The following is a 20,363-nucleotide window of genomic DNA, read 5'->3' on the forward strand; positions in this document are numbered from 1 at the left end:
ATTTTAGTACTTTGGAAATTACAAAATATTTGGGAAGTTAGTCGAGCATGCGAATGAGCTAAAACGACTCGTCGATAGCGAAGTAACAAGAACTTTCTTTGAAAGCTTCATCTTCTAAAGGAAAGAAGTCAAAGGAAGAAATTGACGACTCTGGCGAAGAAGTTTCCAAAAAGGAAGAAATGGGTTTATTCGTATGATGTTGCAATAGATATCTTAAGAGTCTCGATAACTTTGAAATTACACTAAGAAAAATATAAACAAGATAGAAAGAGTTTATTTGGATGAATGAAAAATATGGCGTGGACTTAGCTATTTATACTATTTTTGGAAAAATAAAAATATTTATTTTCATAAGGTTGATGTGAAAAAAAGATGAGTTGTGAGAGTAATTATTATGTTGGCTTCATATCAAGGTTGTTAAAATCGCGATTTAAAATCTAAACTATATATATTCCATGTTTCTAGGTGAACATATAATGTTAAATCACAACTAAAAATATTTTTTTGTAAAATCGTACACTTAGACGATTCTAGACGATTTAAATCATCTGAAATCGTGTAAAATCGTTGGATTTTACTTTTTATTTGACAAATTTTAAAAAAACCATTTTTTATTTTGGCCCTTGAAAACTTCTTCTATGCTTTGTTGATATTGAATATGATAATGAATTTCTGACTACCTTTGATCAACATACTAATAATGATGCTGATAATGTGCATCAACCTATCAATGTTGAAGTTGTTATGAAACTCCTGGTCTAAGCAATCCTCCAGCTCCACCTTCAAATATTTTTTTTCTTTCGTTCTAATATTGAATAACCTTTATCATGTGGAGATAAATTTTATCTAGTTGAAGATGAAGACACTTGTTCCATGTCGTCCAAAGACTCGGGACACATTGTTTAGCACCGACTAAAAGTACAATAACGTGAGGCTCATTATTCAATATATTATGTCAGGTCCAAGCTATAAATACCTTCGTAAAGGGTTTCAGGTACACAATATCTAATCTCTACTTTCACTACCATTATCTTGAACCCTAAATTGACTTGGGTGTCGGAGTGTTAACCATGTAGGTACCTCCTAGGTCCACCATATTAGAGATATTAAAACTAATTAATGGAATTGCATCAAGACCGATACATCTGGTTTAATAAGCATCATGATCTCAACCTTCGATCCACAATGTTATATCATTGTAGTGCTCTGAAAGCTTCACTCTGTCGTAGCTTCTGGAATCCTCAACATTTATGGTTCCGCAACAAAACAATAGCATTGTCTATGGTAATCAACTTCCAATTCCTGCGATTTCCATGATTCCATATTCCATCCTTAGGTCTAAACCCCAAAAGCGTCTTACAAGAAGAAATTTAAGTTTCGAGTATCCAAGATCTCAGGTCTACGATGTTTGGATCCACCAAATTCCGATCTGATGTTGAACGAGTGATTGTATTGATTGTGGCCTGTAGTGAAGTAACACCATCAAACACCCCGGTGTCGATATCTCGTCCGACGACATTCCAATAAACATGGGGAATCATCCCCAAGCATTTGGGAAAGTCGTATAGTGGCCCCTTTATATCCATTATCATATTCGCAAGTCGAGGACCACTTGAGTCCTATTTTGCCCTCAATGGAGCAACATTATGATTCGGCCCCTGCCAAGTGCATCATTGAGTGGGCGCCGTCAAATTTGAGCCATAGTCCACCACAAGCCCGACCAAGAACATAAGAATTGCCTCCATAAGAAGTAATGGCACGCATACCACAATGGTCGACCAACGTCGGATGTCATATCATCATAACGACAAGATCATGATGCGGGACAACTAACAAGGCTTTAGGAACATAGAATTATAAGGGAGTTGTGATATGAGGGGTAATTTAGACGTGGGGTAACTCAAAAGATGAAGCACTCAAACAGACGCTCAGTAGATGGAGTAAGGAAGGGCCACATTGCTCTCCATCAACTGGAAAAGTCTCCAACACCCTGAATTTGCTCCCAAATGAAATTTAGAAAGGTCATTAGGGTGAGAGCCAAGGAGAAGGGCGTCCCGCAAGACTCTCCATGGCATAAAACCAGAGGAGCATCAAAGAGATGTCGACCTCAACAAATTCCATATGGAATCCCTTCAGTGTCGGAGAAGACACAAGCATCCCAGATGTATCGAAGAAGCTCTGAGCCCAAGAAAATCACTCCACCACAACCCGAATACTAGATTTGCCCACAAGCTTTAATTCATTTATTTGTAAATTAATTATATAATAGTGAAATTATATATATATATATTATATATATATATATATATATATATATATATATATATATATATATATTACTATTATACTCTTGCTCTTCTTCTTTCTTCTACCTTGTCCCCTCTTTACAGCACTGAAATGTGAATGCACGTAGTAGTGAATCAGTGAACAATCAATGCAGTTGATACCCGTCTTAAAGATTCTGGGATGCTTTCAGAGACGCTTTGCCCATCCAACTACAACAATCAAAATTCTCTGGAACATGGGAGGATGTGAAAAGAATCATAAGGAGAAGATTTATTTTGTCATATTATCATAGGGATTTGCACACAAAAATTCAAAGACTCACTCAAGGTTTCAGGAGTATTGATGAGTATTTCAAAGAGATAAAATTTGAAAAATTAGAGCTAATATGGAAAAAATACAATGATGCAGCCATGACTAGGTTCCTTCATGGGTGCAATGAATTGAACCAACTCGGACATAGTTCGAAACTCGATTCAACAACTATATGGTTCACGGACCAAATGAGTTGAATATGAGCAAAAAAACTAAGTTCGTTAACTAAATGAGCTGAACTTGAATTATGTTAGTTTGACTCGTTAGGTTCATGAGTCAACTTGATTATATATAATGGAAATTTATCAACTTCTAGTAGTTTTATTGTACTATTTAATTAAATTTGTAAGATTCCTAAAGATTTAGATGAAGTTCTAGATTTTTGAGACAAATTTATACTCTAATTAAGTAGCTTTTGAATTAGACTTTCAAACGTATTTCTTGAATGTTGTGTAGTTTTTCAAGTTGTATATGTTTTAATCTAAGTTAAACTCCATCTTATAAATTTTATTTTATTTAAATATTTTCCTTTAAAAATATTAATTTAAAATGTCAATTATATATATATATATATATATAATATATATATATATATAATATATATATATATATTATATATATTATATATATATATATATATTATATATATATATATATATATAATAGATTTTAAAAAATGATGGTTAAGTTCGTGAATCAAACAAGTTGAACCGAGTTGTTCGTGAACTTAAATGAATCGAGTTTGAGCTTATAAAAAATTCGGGTCGAAGTTAAGTCAAGTTTTAAGTTGACCAATTCTTATCGAGTTTAGTCGAGATGATAGGAGTTTGATTAGACTCAACTCATTTCCAGCTTTATTCATGGCTTAAACTTTTACATAAGTGACATAGTGGAACTTTATCACTATGTTGGAATGGAAGAGTTGGTACACCAGATTGTCATAGGTAAACAACAAATAAAACAGAAGGTCTAAGTTAGGAAAAACATAAGTCATTCTTTCAACTCTCAAGGTTGAAAGGATAAACAAAAGGAAGAGAGAGACTCTTCATCATCAAAGGTGCCAGAGTTTACACTAGAGGTAAAACCGCAAATCTTTCTCAAAGTTTTTATACTAATAAAAGTGTTATTTGTTTTAAATGTAAAGGTCGGAGAAATATAGTTTCTCAATGTAAAACAAAGAGAACTATGCTAACTTAGGAGAATTAGTATCATGAGGATGAAAAGTATGATGGATATTGTTGTTACATTTGATTGGCATAATTTTATAGGCAGCATATGAAGAAAGATGTCATGACATTATGTTGATACATTCTATCTCTATGAGCTCAAACCAAGAGGAAAGATGTGGAGCAAGAATTTCCACACATTGAGGAACATTATGCCTCATTCAGAAGCAAGCATACGTTGTGTAAATCTCGTGCGTGATGAATATTTGTTTCCTTTATTGTTTGATTATTTTATGTGCTTTTTGGAATAAAGAAAGATTTCCCAAAAGGACAATTTTCAATATTTAAAAAGATCAAATCAGATTGATGGAGATTTACTATATCAAATATTTCAAATTAAATTAATGGAGATTAATGTATTACACAATTTGGATTTGCTTCAGCCACACGAAATGTTCAAAACCCTAACGGGACATGCAATTGGATTCTATTTTATTTAAGGAGGACCTCTCGATGTAGAAGACTCAAACCTTGAGGCAACAAGCAAGGCGTGTTTAGTTATCGAGTATTTTATTTTCATTGTTAGTTGTGTTATGAAACTCTATTTGCTATTGTCAATCATATATAAAGGAATAGAGTTTGCTTTCAGTTGTAATTGGTTTCATCATTTGTACTATATTGTAACTGTCCAATCACTTAGAAAGGTGCTTGAGAGAAAGTGTTAGAGGTCTCATATTCAGGGGGAGTCCTGAATAGAAATTCACAGGTAGTATTAAGAAAAAATTACTTGAACTAGAAGGGTTCAACTAAGACCAATTTATACTTTTACTATTAAGAATGAATTTTATTTATTAGGTTAACGCCCTCCAGACATAGGTGACTTTGCACGAAACTTGGATATCAATTCCTTATATCTTTTTACTTTATTTTCAGTTTATTTGTTATTGTATTAATCTTGTCATACACAGTGTCTCGCATATTGTGTCTGACATCTTTCCAGTAGAAGAATATAATTTCAATTGAGCAGGCATCGTGTTTTGGTTAGGTGAGCTTCATGGGATTTATTTATTCTATTCAAAATGGATAATGCTAAAGAAGGAGGATCTATAAACCGGCCAACAATCTTAGATGGCAGTAACTATGATTATTAGAAAGCCCATGTTGTTATCTTTCTCAAATCTATGGACAACAAAACTTAGAAGGCAATCATCAAAAGATGGGCACCCCTAATGGTTACTGCAGAGAATGTCACCCAGTCTCTGAAGCTAGAAGAATATTAGTCCAAAGATGAAGATGAAAAATCTCATGGAATTTCTCATGCTCTCGATGTCATATTCAATAGAGTTGATAAAAACGTCTTTAGACTCACACATGTATTATTACCAATTGTTATGTTCGCTTTTGTGACTTAGTCAATTTATCGTTTGCTCTTGGTGGAAAAAATGTCTGAATAAAAGCTGGCCATAAAGATTCTTAGATCTCTTCCAAAAAGGTTTAAGATGAAAGGTACAGCTATATAAGAAGCTCGAGACATCACTACCCTTAATGTTAATGAACTTATTAGTTCACTACTAAATTTCGAAATGGCTATCAATGACAAATCTGAAAAGAAAAACAAAGGTGTTGCATTTAAAGCTGCTATTGGAGATGATAAGGAACAGGTAGAAGAGGATATTGATAATAACTTATCTAACTTTATTCATTTACTTGCAAAAAAAATTAGCAAACTTGATAATACCTTATGTGAAAATTTGAAAAAAGGTCAAAGAATAATGTCATTGACAAATGCCAAATACAAACTTCTTGACAACTCGAGAGGTTTCAATTCCCAACACAAAAAAACAGAGAATGAGACAAACCAAATAAAGGCATGGAAATCCAATGTCATGAGTGTGAAGGTTTTGGACACATTCAGGCAGAATGTACCAATTTATTCTGAAGTAAAAGAAGAAATTGGTTTTGATGAAAGACTACATGTCAAAGCAACCTACTTGACATTATTACCAACGTGTAAATATCTACAAAAGACCGTCTTATAGATGCCACTATTGTGTCCAACACGGGCACATTCGACCTTTTTTCTACAAACTGTGCGGTAGACTTTACTATCATTATCAACAGCATCTCATCAAGAACACATCAAGACATAATTATGTCACACAAGTTTGGAAAATTAATGAGGCAACTACAAGTCACATTGCTCACACCTTTCTAAGAGCATCCTCTCATGAAGATTGGTATTTTGATAGTGGTTGCTCCAAACATATGATGTGAGAGAAAAACTATTTGAAATAAGTAAAGCCCTATTCTATATACTTTTTTTACTTTTGGTGATGGTGATAAATTCAAGATTGTAGGAAAATGGAAATTGGATTATCCATTCCTCCCAAGTTTAAAAGTTGTTCTTTTAGTTAAAGGTTTAGCTGCTAATCTCATCAGTATCATCCAGTTGTGTGATCAAGATCTTTGTGTCAACTTCACTTGTTCTGAATGTATTGTCACAAAAAAAATCTAAAGTGGGTCATGAAATCTACAAGGTTATCAGATAATTTTTACATGTGGAGAGATCTCAATCAACGGATCAACCCTCAACCTGCGTGATTACTAAAGAGGATAAAACTAAGTTGTGACACAAGAAACTGGGTCATTTGAATCTTAGAAGCATGAGAAAGATTATCTCCAAAAAGGCTATCAATGGCCTTCCTACAACATCTTACCACGTCAAAGGTCCTAGAGTTACTTCATATGGATCTCATGGGACCCATGCAAGTAGGAAGCTTGAGCGGAAGGAGATATGATTTTGTGTGTGTTGATGACTACTCACAGTACACCTGAATTGATTTTCTTAAACAAAAATATGACACATTTTCACATTTGAAAGATGGTGTCAACGTCTTCAGTGTGACAAAGGAAGTGAGATTGGCAAGATTGTTCGAATACAAAGTGATCATGGAAGGGAATTTAAAAACTCTATATTTTCAAAATTTCGCTCTTTAGAAGTGTAACACCTCAAAATTTGCCCTCCTCTCTTGGGACTAGCTTAACATATTGCATTGCATTTCTTAGGTCATTAGTCATTAGCATGTTGCATATCATGTGGCTACATTAAGCAAGTCATCCTCCTAAGTCTGGGTCAGAAGATAAGAGAGGTTATGATGAAAGCTAGGGTTTCATTGGATTGGATCACTAATCGTCTGAGGATATGGTGGTTCAAATTAGGGTTGTGATTTCTCAAGGATTGGTCTTCATCTTGGTGGAAATGATACATCATCATCATCATGGTTTTGGTATTACCAGAAGATTCAAGAGATTGATCATACACCTTGAGATTAGGGTTTTGACCACTGGTCAACCCTAATCAGTTGCATTGGGCCAATCAGGGTATGGCAAGGAGATGGGGTCTACAATGGATGTGGGGATCATCTTGTGAATATATTGAGTTTATGGAGGCTAGGGTTTCATCCTTAAGCCATTTCATCAGAAGATTGGGGCTCAGATTGATCAGTGCATTGCCAAATTCATCTATCAGTTGAAAAAGTCAACTGTGGTCAACTGTGCTTGATTTTATGGATTTGGAGGTGGGAGAGAGTTGGATACACTTCATTCATGTTGAAACAAGTTTCATTTGACATTTCAAAGCTCAAGAATGAAGAAAATAAAGTCAGACAAAAAATTGCCAAAAATAGAAAGTGACTTGTAATTGAAGTTTCCAAAAATGGAAAGTTTTTCACTTCAAAATTACATGTCCAAAAAAGATTCAAATGAAAATTTGTCCAACATGAAAGTTGTAGATCTTGATCTCACCTTTCCAAAAAGTCCAATAACTTGAAATTCCCATGTATGGTTGACAAGTTATGGTCCATTCATTTTCCAAAAATGCCTATAATCAAAGTGGCATAACTTTCACATGGAATGTCCAATTTGAGTGATCTTTTTATGAGCAAACCCCATTTCACATGTACTTTCATGGTGTATGGTCCAAATTCATCAAAAATGGTCAATGCAAAAAGTCAAATTTCAAGTGGACTATGTTGAATTTTTTGTGTGAGATAGTGAATTTGAGCAATACAAGGCCAATGGACATGAAACCAATTCCCACACTCTCCAAATGCAAAATGTGACTTGTTCCAGCTGTCATGAGCTGTCATGGTGCAATATTTGGCAAGGTCATTTTTGGACTTTCATTGAAAATGAATTAACACTAATCACTTCCAATTTTGTTAATTGAGATTAGCAAATTGGATTAAGGCATTGGTATAAGTTACTAATCATAACAGAATTTGCTAATGACATTGCACATTCCAAGAATCATAACAAACTTTCCCTCCAAAATTGCAAATTCTCCAAAAGCTTCATCAAGCATTTTTCAAGATTTCTTCATCAAATCTTCATCAAATTGAATGATTCTTCTTGATTCATCTTCTACAAGCCTTAATTCACAACTGTTCTGACAAATCGTGGCCAAAATCTCCAAGAATCTCAACTGTCCAAAGGTTGCTCATCCATGGAATTTTGCTAATTCTTGCAATTGAAGCGATCTTGAGCTAAAGTACGAGTTCCAATCAACTTCCTTATCCATAATCATCATCTGTTTTTGGCTTTTGCTCGAGGAAACATCCAGATTCGTCACTGCTTCATCATAAGGTTTGTCAATTTTGGTTGAGTTTGGATGTTCATCATTTCTGGAGATTTTTGAAGTGTTCTTGTGAAGAACACGATGAACAGTGCGTGTAGATCTTCAAATTTCCTGGCTTGAGTTTGAAAAGTGTTTGGCGCCAGTAGCATCCAATCAGCGCGCGCCATGGCATGTATTTGAAGCTACGTCGTTTTGCTCAGTGGCTTTAATATTACGCTTTTGCCATTTCTGTATTAATTAATTATTATTTCATTTCTTTTTCATTTGTTTTTACATTTTGTTACATGAACTTGTAAAATTCATAACTCACTCATTTCTTATCCAATTTTGGTGAGATTTTCTTCATGATACTCCTGATGATGTGTAGAATTTAATCATGATTTTTGTGGAATTTTTGCATGTGTAGAAAATTAATTGGCTTAGGGATTGATTGTATGTGTCACATTTGTGTATACCATGCCATATCTCTCATGAAATGATGATGCCTTCAAATAAATGGATGAAAATTTTTGTGCTTGTTCTGGACATCTTGATGGTGATTTTCATGTAGAGTTTATGATTTTTGGATACTTGGTGAGGGAGATATGAATTTTTGAATTGAGGTGTGACAATTTGTGTCACACCAAGCTTGATGAACTTCATGATTTTATTTGAGATGCTTAGGGACCTTGGATTGAGCCAATTTTTTGCATGATTGAGCATTGATATGTCAAGATTACATGTGAATTTTGCTGGATTTATTGGTTGCATTTTCTAATTGATTGAATATTTTCTTCCCTGTGTGCTCATTTGGTAACTTTGTGTGACACATGTTGGTATTTCATTGGTGAAATTCTCATAGTGTATTGGATGAAGATGAAATTTGACATGTGGATTGTAGACACATTACAAGTCATTGTGGTTTTGATCCCATTCATTTATCTTGTTGTGACACTGTTTTGTGATTTTTGGAAGTTGATGCTAGATTGGATGCCCTGTGTTGTCTTCGGTGCGTGTGTGTGTGTGTGGTGTTTTAGCAACCTTTTCTTTTCTTAGAGCGTGGATCCCGTCGAGTACGATGGACGTGAGGGGTGCTAATACCTTCCCCTTGCGTAACCGACTCCCGTACCCTTTCTCTTTGGTCGCGAGACCATGCTTTTTCCAGGTTTCTCTGAGCGTTTCCTTTCCCTATCTTGGGATAAATAACGCGCAGTGGCGGCTCTGTGTTGTTTTTGTTTCAGCCCGCCGGTTGTTTTTCGCGGATGCGACAAGAAGGAATTGATCATGAGTTCTCTATGCCAATTACTCCACAATAAAATGGCGTGGTTGAACTCAAAAATATAATTCTCCAAGAAATGGTTATATTTGTGCTTCATGCGAAGAATATCCCTTATTATTTATGGGTTGAAGCAATGAACACAACTTGTCACATCCATAATCTAGTAACCATCTGTCTTGGCACCAAAGTTACTCATTGTGAGTTGTGGTAAGGAAGAAAATCTAATGTCAAATATTTCCATGTGTTTGTTAGCAAGTGTTACAATTTGGTTGATCGAGAGCAAATGTTCAAGACATATCCTAAAATTGATGAAGGAATTTTCTTGGGATATTCTATCAATAGCTGAGCATATCGAGTGTATAATAACCACACAAAGGCCATTATGGAATCCATCAATGTGGTTGTAGATGGCATACCATAAAATGGAACAAGTGATGAAGAGGAAGACTACATGTTTGTAAATGAACAAAATGTCACACCTGATATGTCAAACAAAGATACTGACATTATTCAGAATCCTGAAGTTGAAGACTTTGAAGATGGAGAAGATGATGTTTTGACAAACAAAGGCTCGTCTGTCAAAATAAAAAAGTATCATCCTATAGAGAATGTGATTGGATATCTCAATGAAGGAGTCATCATCAGATTCAAAGAAGTGATTTCCAACATGTGTTTTATCTCCAAAATTGAGCCTACAAATGCTAAAGAAGCCTTAACTAATGAATATTGGATGAATTCCATGTAAGAAGAACTTGTTCAGTTTGAAAGAAACAAAGTATGGGAATTGGTTCTCGGTCCTAACTCAATCATCATCTTAGAAACCAAGTGGATCTACAAAAACAAGTATGATGAGTATGGTAATGTGACAAGAAATAAAGCTCGATTAGTGACTCAAGGATACACGCAAAAAGAAGGTATTGACTTTGATGAGACTTTTGCTCTAGTTGCTCGCATTTAATCCATCAGACTGCTATTGGGAATATCATGTCTCTTGAAATTCAAGTTATATCAAATGGATGTCAAAAATGTTTTCTTAAATGGATTTTTGAATGAAGAAGTATATGTTGAACAACCAAAAGTATTCATTGACCCTAGCGCACCAAATCATGTTTATAAGTTAAATAAGGCTCTTTATGGGTTAAAACAAGTTCCAAGGGCTTGGTATGAACGACTTACATAATTCCTCACCGCAAATGGTTACATTAGAGGTGATATTGACAAAACTTGTTTTGTTAAGAAAGAAGAAGGAAAACTTATGATTCTCAGATTTATGTGGATGATATTGTGTTTGAATGAATATCAAATAAGGTGGCAGAGCATTGTGTACAACAAACGCAGTTAGAATTCAAAATGAGTTGGGTAGGCAAACTTACTTACTTCTTTGGTTTCGAGTTAAACAATTGAAAGAAGGTATGTTTGTATCACATAGCAAATATGCTAAGAACATTATGAAAAAAATCAGTCTTGAGAGTGCAAAACACAAACATGCACCTATTGCAACTCATATCAAGCTAACTAAAGATAATCAAGGAGTTGATGTGGATCAAAGTCTTTATAGAATCATGATTGGTAATCTTTTGTATCTCACTGTCAGCCACCCTGATATTACTTTTTCAACAGGGGTATGAGTTTGTTACCAAGCAAAGTCAAAAGTTATTCATCTCACACTGGTTAAAAGGATTATTAAATATATAAATGGAACTTGTGATTATGGTATCTTGTATTATCATTACACTAACTCCATTCTAGTTGGGCATTCTGATGCTGACTAGCAGAAAATATTGAAGATAGAAAAAGTACTTCTGGTGGATGTTTTTTTCCAGGAAACAAACTCATTTCATGGTTTAGTAAGAAGCAAGATTGTTTGTCATTATCTATTAGTGAAGCTGAGTACATTGCAGCGTGAAACAGTTGCACACAACTATTGTGGATAAAACAAATGTTGAAAGAGTACAATGTCAAACAAGATGTTATGATATTATAATGTGACAACATGAGTGCTATAAAAATTTCTAAAAACCTAGTTCAACATAGCCGTACTAAACACATTGACATTCGTCACCATTTAATTATAGAGCTTTCAGAAGACAAAGTCATTACCCTGGATCATGTATCAATAAAAAACCAATTTGCTGACATATTTACCAAGGGGCACTACTCAGTTTGAAAAATTAAAAAATTCCCTAGGTATGTGCATTGTTGAGAATCTATAGAAATTAATATTGAGATGGCATGAGAGTTATTGTGTTGCATTTTTGTCTCTCGTAACCATCATGACCAAGGCACGTGCACTACTTTTTATCTTGACCATCAGTATTCCTAATACGAATGTTATTCAAATTAACATATACTCTTGCATTATGCACCTCAAGTCTCTCAAAACAATAATTTATATTTTCATAACATCTCTCCACTCTCATTTCTTTAACCCTAAGTCAGTCCTCTCATCTTCCTCTCAGAAAGTGTGCATTCATGGTTAGAACTAGGAGAGGAACAAATACCTATGGAAAAGAAAATAAGACAACAAAGAAAGCCAAGAAGCCCAATGTGGAAGCAAAAACAGTGATCGACATACACAATGTTGAATTGAAAGCAGTCGTTCTATGAGGGAATGTCGATGGTCTGGATGGAGGTCCTCTCACCATGGAAGTATCAAAAGAGGCTAGAAAGAAGAAACTGAATAAGGTTGGTGATCACACTTCAAAAGTTCCATTAACCATGTATGATCTTATAGGGAAATTAAAATATGATGGAAGTAAAGTCTCTAAGGTTGATCGTGTTCCTAGTAACCATACTAACCATGCAGATCAACTAGCAAAAGAGGTTCTAAATGTTGCGCCACTTCAAATTATTGTTTCAGTCACCGTTAAAGGTAAAGTTTCTAAAAATAACCCCTCTAAAAATGTTGTTGAAGATATGTTGGAGAATGTTGTTGAGGTTTCCAAAACTAATACCAAGACTCAAAATGTTAATTCTGAAAACCTAACCCAAACTGTAGATTCTCTTCATGCATGTGATAAACCACCTAACGAAGATATCATTGAAAATATTTTCAGTGAAAACCCTGTATAGACCCCTATTGTTGGTGTTCCAATTGTATCGGACTCTAGTGACGAAGATTCTCTAGAAAGTCAAGGTGATGCTATTGAAAATGTTGATATTGACAACCCTCTAAATGATTCTGAAAAAACTGTAGAAATAAATTCGGATGATGAAAATGATAGGAAAGGATCTGGTGGTAATGAAGTCGATGAAGAAGTGGAGGAAGAACAGGTGGAAGAAGATACTAATACTGAAATGGAAGTCCCCGTAGAGGAAGAAATTCAAAATAATGATGCTAATAAAGCCCTTGAAACTGATCTGGGAAATCAAGATGTTGATAAAGATGTATCGGACAACAAGTTCGACATGTTGGAGACAGAGTCTCCAACTCAGAAGGAGGGTGAAAGTGTAATCTCTAATAATCATGTTAAAATGATATTGATAATAATGTGAGTAACAACATTAAAGAAAATGTTGGTGACTCTGTAAATGATGATGAAGACCTTGTTCATGAGAATGTTAAAACCGATGAAGCCCGTGTTGATGTTATTAACAATAAATATGTTAGTAAGAAGTTTGCGAAGAAATCTAAAAAGAAGGTAGATAAGAAGAAAGGAACTCTTAAGCCTAAGAAGACTCCATCCAAAAAGGTGTCTACTCCCGCCAAGGCAAAGAAGACAACCAAAAGGAAAGATATTTCTGGTAAGAAGAAGAAGAAAGTTGTAGCAACCAGTGAGAAGTCTGCGGGAAAGAAGAAAGCAACTCCTAAAATAAAAGTTGTTCTTGCAGTAGAAGATGTTGAAGAAGATATGGAAGACAATTTGGACAATATTATGGCACCCCTTCTAAAGAAGAATAGGAAAATTACTGGTGACAAGAAGATTCCCACAAATATCATTGTTTCTCCTTTAGACAATATTTCATTCCATTTTGAAGAAAGTGTTTTGAAGTGGAAGAATGTGTATCACAGGAGGATAACCCCTAAAAGGGAGCTGTCTAAGGAAGCTTTAAAGTGTGAAGAGATTTTTGAGTTGTTGGATGATGCTCAGATCATGAAGATTGTGATAGGCCTTAGCCCCTACTATATTAAGCTTGTCAAAAAGTTTATTATTAATATTCATAAAAATATTTTAACAATTCTAAAAGAAGATATTACAAAAAGGTGCATCTTCGAGGATGTTGTATCAGTTTTTCTCCTGCAATAATCAATGAGTACCTGGGATTCTGGGAAGAAGCAAACTGATCACGACTGGCAAAGTTCCTCCCCTAAAGATCATTGCTAAAGAAATCACTGGTAGGGTTTATGAAGATTGGCCAAGTGAATGCTTGCTTCCTACTGCAAGTTTGAGTGTGGGTATGCCATTCTGAACAGGATTAGATCTCTAACTAGGCTCTTATTAATCACAATTCAGGTATTACTCCCTTTTTGGATAGGTTGATTTATCAAATAGGAACTAGAGTTGCCTTTGATTTTGGTGAGTATGTGTTTGAATAAATCTGGAAGCAAGCTGAGTCCTTTGCTCTGAAATTACCCATTGTGTTTCCATCCCTTATATTTGGTGTTCTTATTAACCAAAAACTTGACGTTTTGAGTAGTGAGGATATTACTGGTGTTAGTTCGAGTCCACTGAGTTTTAGTTATCGTATGTTTACTGAAAGTCATGTTCCAAGAATTTCTCTCCCAAGATTCAACACTTTGATCTGACTGTTGAAGGTGACCTTCATGAGGTTCCCTCATTGTCTGGTATTGCCTGAAGTCGTGTTTTACTGGAATTGATGTAGGTTTCCAAGTCATTTCATGAAGTTATTTTTTACCTCCACAGCTAGAAAGAACAAGGTGGATGACTTGATCAAAATAATGAGTCCCAAAGGAGCTGAAACATCTACATCTCATGTTGCTGGACTGGATGAAGGGAATAATGTCAAGAATGTTGAGGAGAATGATGATAATGAGATTGAGACTGATGGTGGTGGAAGTGAAGATGAATATGAGTTTGTTTCATTTAGAGAATTTGAAGTTGTTGATTAATGATTTTTTTGGTTCTGTTGATTCTAGTGATTCCTGCCATGCGTGGGTGTTTATGAAATATGTTTAACTGACCATATGGCTAGATAATGGCTCCTTGTATCCTCTTGGGTTGGTTTCATTTTTTTCTTTTGGTTTTCTCTCCCTCTTGGGTTGTTTTCTCTTTGGATGGCTGCATATTTACCCCTTCGCCATTTTAAGGAAATAGGGGGGACAAATCTGATGAACGATTATGGTTATGCAAGATAACTTTTATGCAGAAAAATTTATGTGTGTTACGTTTGATTGGCATAATTTTATAGGCAATATTTGAAGCAAGATGTCATGACATTATGTCTCTATGAGCTCAAACCAATAGGCAAGATGTGGAGCAAGATGTTGCACATATTGAGGAATATTATGTCTTATTTAGAAGTCGGCTTATGTTGAGTAAATCTCCAGACTGATGAAGATTTGTTTCCTTTATTGTTTGATTGTTTTATGAGTCTTTTGGAATAAGAAAATATTTATGAAATGAATCATTTTTAAGATTTAAAAAGATCAAATCAGAATGATGAAGACTTGTTATATCAAAGATTACAAATTAGATTAATGTAATGCATTAATTGGATTTGTTTCGGTCGCACGAAATGTTTATTTCTTCATGTAGAAGACTCAGATCTTATTTAGTTCATTGAATCTTTTGTTTTCTTTGTTAGCTGTGTTGTGAAACTCTATTCATTAGTGTTATCGTCCAATCACTTGAGAAAGTGTTTCCGAAAGAAAAAAAAATAAGAGGGATATTATATTCAAAAAAAATCCTAAATAGAAATTTACATGCAATATTAAAAAAATTGAATTACAAGAGTTCAACTAAAATCAATTTATACTTTCATATTTATTTCGGTCTTTTACCAACAACAATACTCTTTATTTAAAAACTAAAAAAACAAAAACAAGACATCTACTAAAACGCACTACAATTTTAAGATAAAATAGTAAAAGAATAATTTAGTGACTTTATCATACTTAGTTAAGATCTAAGATTGTAAAATTCTTGATTTTTTCACTTAATATTTACTCCCTCTGAATCTTATTATTAAAAAAAAATCACTTTTTATATTTTGAATAATCAATTTATAATCATATATTCGTTCCGTTCCTTTTTAAGTATTACTTTCTTGAAAAAAATGTATTTCTTTTTAATAGATACTTGTAAAGTTTAAGATAGTATTAAATACATTTTTGTCAAAATTATTCTTTAATAATTATTACAAAGAGAAAAATAATTATTTATTTAAAAAATAATAATAATAATTAGGTTTTTTGATATGGGTAGAAATTTTAAAAATTACATTTAATAAAAAGGGAGGGAGGGAGGGAGGGAGGATAATATTAGATTGAGTGATGGCAGATATGATATCAACCAAAGACACACCTACCATTCTATTTTAAGGATGAAAGAGAGTAAATGGTGGAATTTTTACCAATATACCCCTGTTTTTCAATTAATTTCCCAAAATAACCCACATTTCAAAAAAATTCCCAATCTACCCCACATGCATAAGGGAGGCGCCAATTGGATTGGCGCCCCCTCTTAAAAATTAAAAGGAGGCGCCAATTGGATTGGCTAGGGCACCTGCCCTAGCCAATCCAATTGGCGCCTGTGTGTATTTTTTAAGAGGGGGCGCCAATCCAATTGGCGCCTCCCTTAAAAAAGCCTCAAATGAAAAAACTTCCAACATGAAAGTTGTAGATCTTTTCAAAACAATGAATTTGGATATAAATTTTGCAACATTTGGATTTTTTTTGAGAAAGTTATGGCCAGTTGAAGTTGGACTTCTGAGTTTTTCAACTGTTATCTGACCCATAATGTTTTGTATTATTGCATGTGTTTCTTTTACGAATATGAATTTTTGTCCAACATAACATTTGAAGTAGACATCTTAAATTTTGCAATGCACTTGGTCCCACCTCAAAATAATTAAAAATGAGTGAGTTAGGTCCCTGCGAACTTGACCCAAAATTAGGGTTTCTGTCAAAACAAGTGTATGTGAACTTTGCCAAAAGGGACCAACTTCAAGCCCTTTAGTATGAATGATAAAAGCCTCAAATGACAAAACCTTCAACATAAAAGTTGTATATCTTTTCAAGATAATGAATTCGGACTAAAGGTTTGCATCATTTGCAGCTTTTATGAGAAAGGTATGGGCACCTGAACTTGGACTCTTTGACATTATAACTGTTATCTGACCTATAATGTTTTGTATTATTGCATGTGTTTCTTTTAGGAATATGAATTTTTGTCCAACATAACATTTGAAGTAGACATCTTAAATTTTGCAATGCACTTGGTCCCACCTCAAAATAATTAAAAATGAGTGAGTTAGGTCCCTGCGAACTTGACCCAAAATTAGGGTTTCTGTCAAAACAAGTGTATGTGAACTTTGCCAAAAGGGACCAACTTCAAGCCCTTTAGTATGAATGATAAAAGCCTCAAATGACAAAACCTTCAACATAAAAGTTGTATATCTTTTCAAGATAATGAATTTGGACTAAAGGTTTGCATCATTTGCAGCTTTTATGAGAAAGGTATGGGCACCTGAACTTGGACTCTTTGACATTATAACTGTTATCTGAGTCATAATGTTTTGTATTATTGCATGTGTTTCTTTTAGGAATATGAATTTTTGTCCAACATAACATTTGAAGTAGACATCTTAAATTTTGCAATGCACTTGGTCCCACCTCAAAATAATTAAAAATGAGTGAGTTATGTCCCTGCGAACTTGACCCAAAATTAGGGTTTCTGTCAAAACAAGTGTATGTGAACTTTGCCAAAAGGGACCAACTTCAAGCCCTTCAACATAACAATAACAAGTCCTTGAATTAGGGTTTTTGACTTATAAATTTTTGTTTTATGATATGTGTTTATTTAAGAATTATGAAAGAAACTTAATGTTTGGAGAATACACAAAGATAAATTTGACATAATACGAATTGATATTAATAAAATTTGGATTTTACACAATGAATCCTAATGGTGATGACCGGGATCACCTAACCGACCTCCGGTCCCACATCCCCTAGCTATCCTAACCCTTGGCCCTAACCCACGTTGACGATTCTGAACCGGTGTTTGTTCATCTGATGGTCCAGGAGCGTCATTACCGCCTACAGGAGAAGATCCGTTGAGGTATTGAGCCAACTCAGCATAGTCTTCAGTATTCAATGATGGTGTACCGGCGTAGCTGAGCTCATGACCCATGCCAGAGAAGTTGGGGTGTGGTTGACTCATGGATGGGCGACCAGGACGGTTGAAGGGGGACATGGGTGACAATGATGGGTCTAGGAAAGGTTGGAAAGGTTGTTGGGGTGTTTGGAAGAGATATGGTTGTGGGATGTTTTGGTATTGTGATGTTTGGGGTTCTTGGCTACGGTAGGTGATGGGGCGGTTAGTGTTTTGGGTAAGGCGACTTTGGTAGGGTGATGGTGTGGGTGCGAAGCGATGTTCGGTCGAAGGTTGATGGTCCATTTGTTGGTGGTGGTATGGGGGATGTTCTTGGTTTTGGGGTTGGGTGAATGGCATGTTTTGGTTGTATGTTTGTGTGTTTGTGGAACGGAAAGTTTGTCGGATAGGTGGTTGTGAGTAATTGGGCTGAGAATGTTGTTGGGGGTTAGATGTTGAGGCTTCTTGTGTGTAAGTTGTCTGGCGTGGGTCGTAGAGGTACATATCATCGGCGATGAATTGAAATCCAACTGATCTATACCAAGCCATATAAGTACGACTTGGTTTTACCTCATTTGGCATGACTGCGTCAGTTAAGACATGGTCATGACGGTGCTTCCACTTGCGACACTCTGATCTTGCGAATTGTTGCCAAGGGTTGAAGTTCCATTGGTCGTTCACTTTACGCATATGCCATTCTCCTAGGCTAGCTGGGGGATCTGGGATATTCTGGACCATACCAAACTGCAGCTTCACACGATCGGTGTTGTGCAGCTCCACTGTTGTGAACCGTATTATTGGTGTGCATGTTGTCCATACGGCTGCGTCTTCAGGGTTGATCTGATGCTCATGATCCATATTAAGGTATGGACGCCAAATGAACTGAAATGTTAAAGACAATAGGATTTAAATGAATGTAGAAAAAGTGAATATAATATGAAGAAATAATGTAATTATTTTGCTTACGTCTGCCGGTCGAAGGTGATCCAACAGGTTGCGATATTGAGTAATACAGTGTCTCGGACATCTGCTGTAATTCATACCGCGTGCCGACCATCTACACCAAAAAGTTAAAATAAATTAGTTATGGGTAATAAACTGTAAGGAAGGAAGTAAAGATATAGCAATTTAAACAACTTACTTTTTTGCATATGGAAAAGTGAAGGGGTTGCTATTGACCGGTGCTAGAGACGGTAGTCTTGACCATCCCCATGCTTGTAGCAAAACAGCACATCCAGAAAATGTAGAAGTATCTTTGTGGCAGTTTTTGCACAAAGAACTATAGAGATAGGCTAGACATGCGGATCCCCAACTATAACTACCTATTCTATCTATTTGTCTAAGTAAAGGTAAGTACATAATATGCATGCTAGAACCACTACCTTCGGGAAATAAAAAGGATCCTAGTAACAACATAATGTAACACCTAGTTTTAATGATTCGAGCTTCTTCGGTAGAATGCTCATCTAAATAAAAACTATTATAATATGACTTTAGGCGTGAAAGTAGTATACCTTGTCCCCTAGCATTATCATCTAACAAATCAACGTTTAAAAGCTCCATGCAAATTGAATTTGGAAAGTTGGTCTTACCATTAACAGCTTTGCCTTCAATTCGTAGTCCTAAAAGCATGTAGACGTCTTCTAACGTCACGGTACACTCACCGGTTGGAAACCAAAATGTGTGTGTCTCTGGCCTCCATCTTTCGCATAAGGCGAGAATGAATTTGTTATCTATAGACCAAGACATAATTTTGCTAAGGTGACCAAAACCGGCAAGTTCAACATAAGGTTGAATCAACGGGTCCATGTGGACAAATTCGTGGACTCGAGTGCGAAACCTTGAGACATCCTATAATAGAAATAATGTATGCTTTTTTAAGTCGGTATTTCAAAATAAAATGGGGTAGGTGGAGATGAAACATAAAAAAGAAGTATAAGAAAATACTTACGTATGTCGCGATGTTTGCAACTGTTCCTCTGTGTGCCTCGCCCATTGTGAGTAAAGACATATTGTTGGGGAGTTGGTGTAGATGAAAATGGAAGATTTTGTTGGAGATGAAATTGTAAAAGAAGTAATGGAGATGAAGTAGTGAGAAATGTAGATGAGGTAGTGAGAATGTTGGTGTGGAAGAATTGTTGAAGGAGTGGATCAATTTATAGGCAAATGGATGAGTGCATGAAAAAATGTGTTTGCATGGTGTCTCCACCTCATTTGGCGCCCATGTACATTATTTAGGAGGGGGCGCCATTCAAATTGGCGACACCCTAGGGCACATGCATGCAAGCCTAGTTCTGAATGCTTGGTTTCAAGGACTGACTAAGGGGGGCGCCATTCAAACTGGCGACCATGTGCAAGTCCTAAAGGTAGGCGCCAATCCAATTGGCGCCACCCTTTGCATGCTCAACACGTGGCATTGCTGTCTCCTG

General features: G+C 35.3%; 1 protein-coding gene across 1 annotated transcript; it reads right to left on the reverse strand.

Annotated features, from left to right (window-relative positions):
* Positions 1 to 17,689: 17,689 nt before the first annotated feature.
* Positions 17,690 to 20,043, reverse strand: LOC127098015 (altered inheritance of mitochondria protein 3-like). Its single transcript, XM_051036516.1, has 3 exons — positions 19,886 to 20,043; positions 18,901 to 19,785; positions 17,690 to 18,816 (listed from the first exon to the last, which is right to left on the reverse strand). The coding sequence occupies exons 2-3, from the start codon at positions 18,973 to 18,975 to the stop codon at positions 17,743 to 17,745; spliced, it is 1,149 nt and encodes a 382-aa protein (XP_050892473.1). The 5' UTR covers positions 18,976 to 19,785; positions 19,886 to 20,043; the 3' UTR covers positions 17,690 to 17,742.
* Positions 20,044 to 20,363: the final 320 nt, after the last annotated feature.

This window comes from Lathyrus oleraceus, chromosome 6 (genome assembly GCF_024323335.1).
Source record: "Lathyrus oleraceus cultivar Zhongwan6 chromosome 6, CAAS_Psat_ZW6_1.0, whole genome shotgun sequence".
NCBI lineage: Eukaryota > Viridiplantae > Streptophyta > Magnoliopsida > Fabales > Fabaceae > Lathyrus > Lathyrus oleraceus.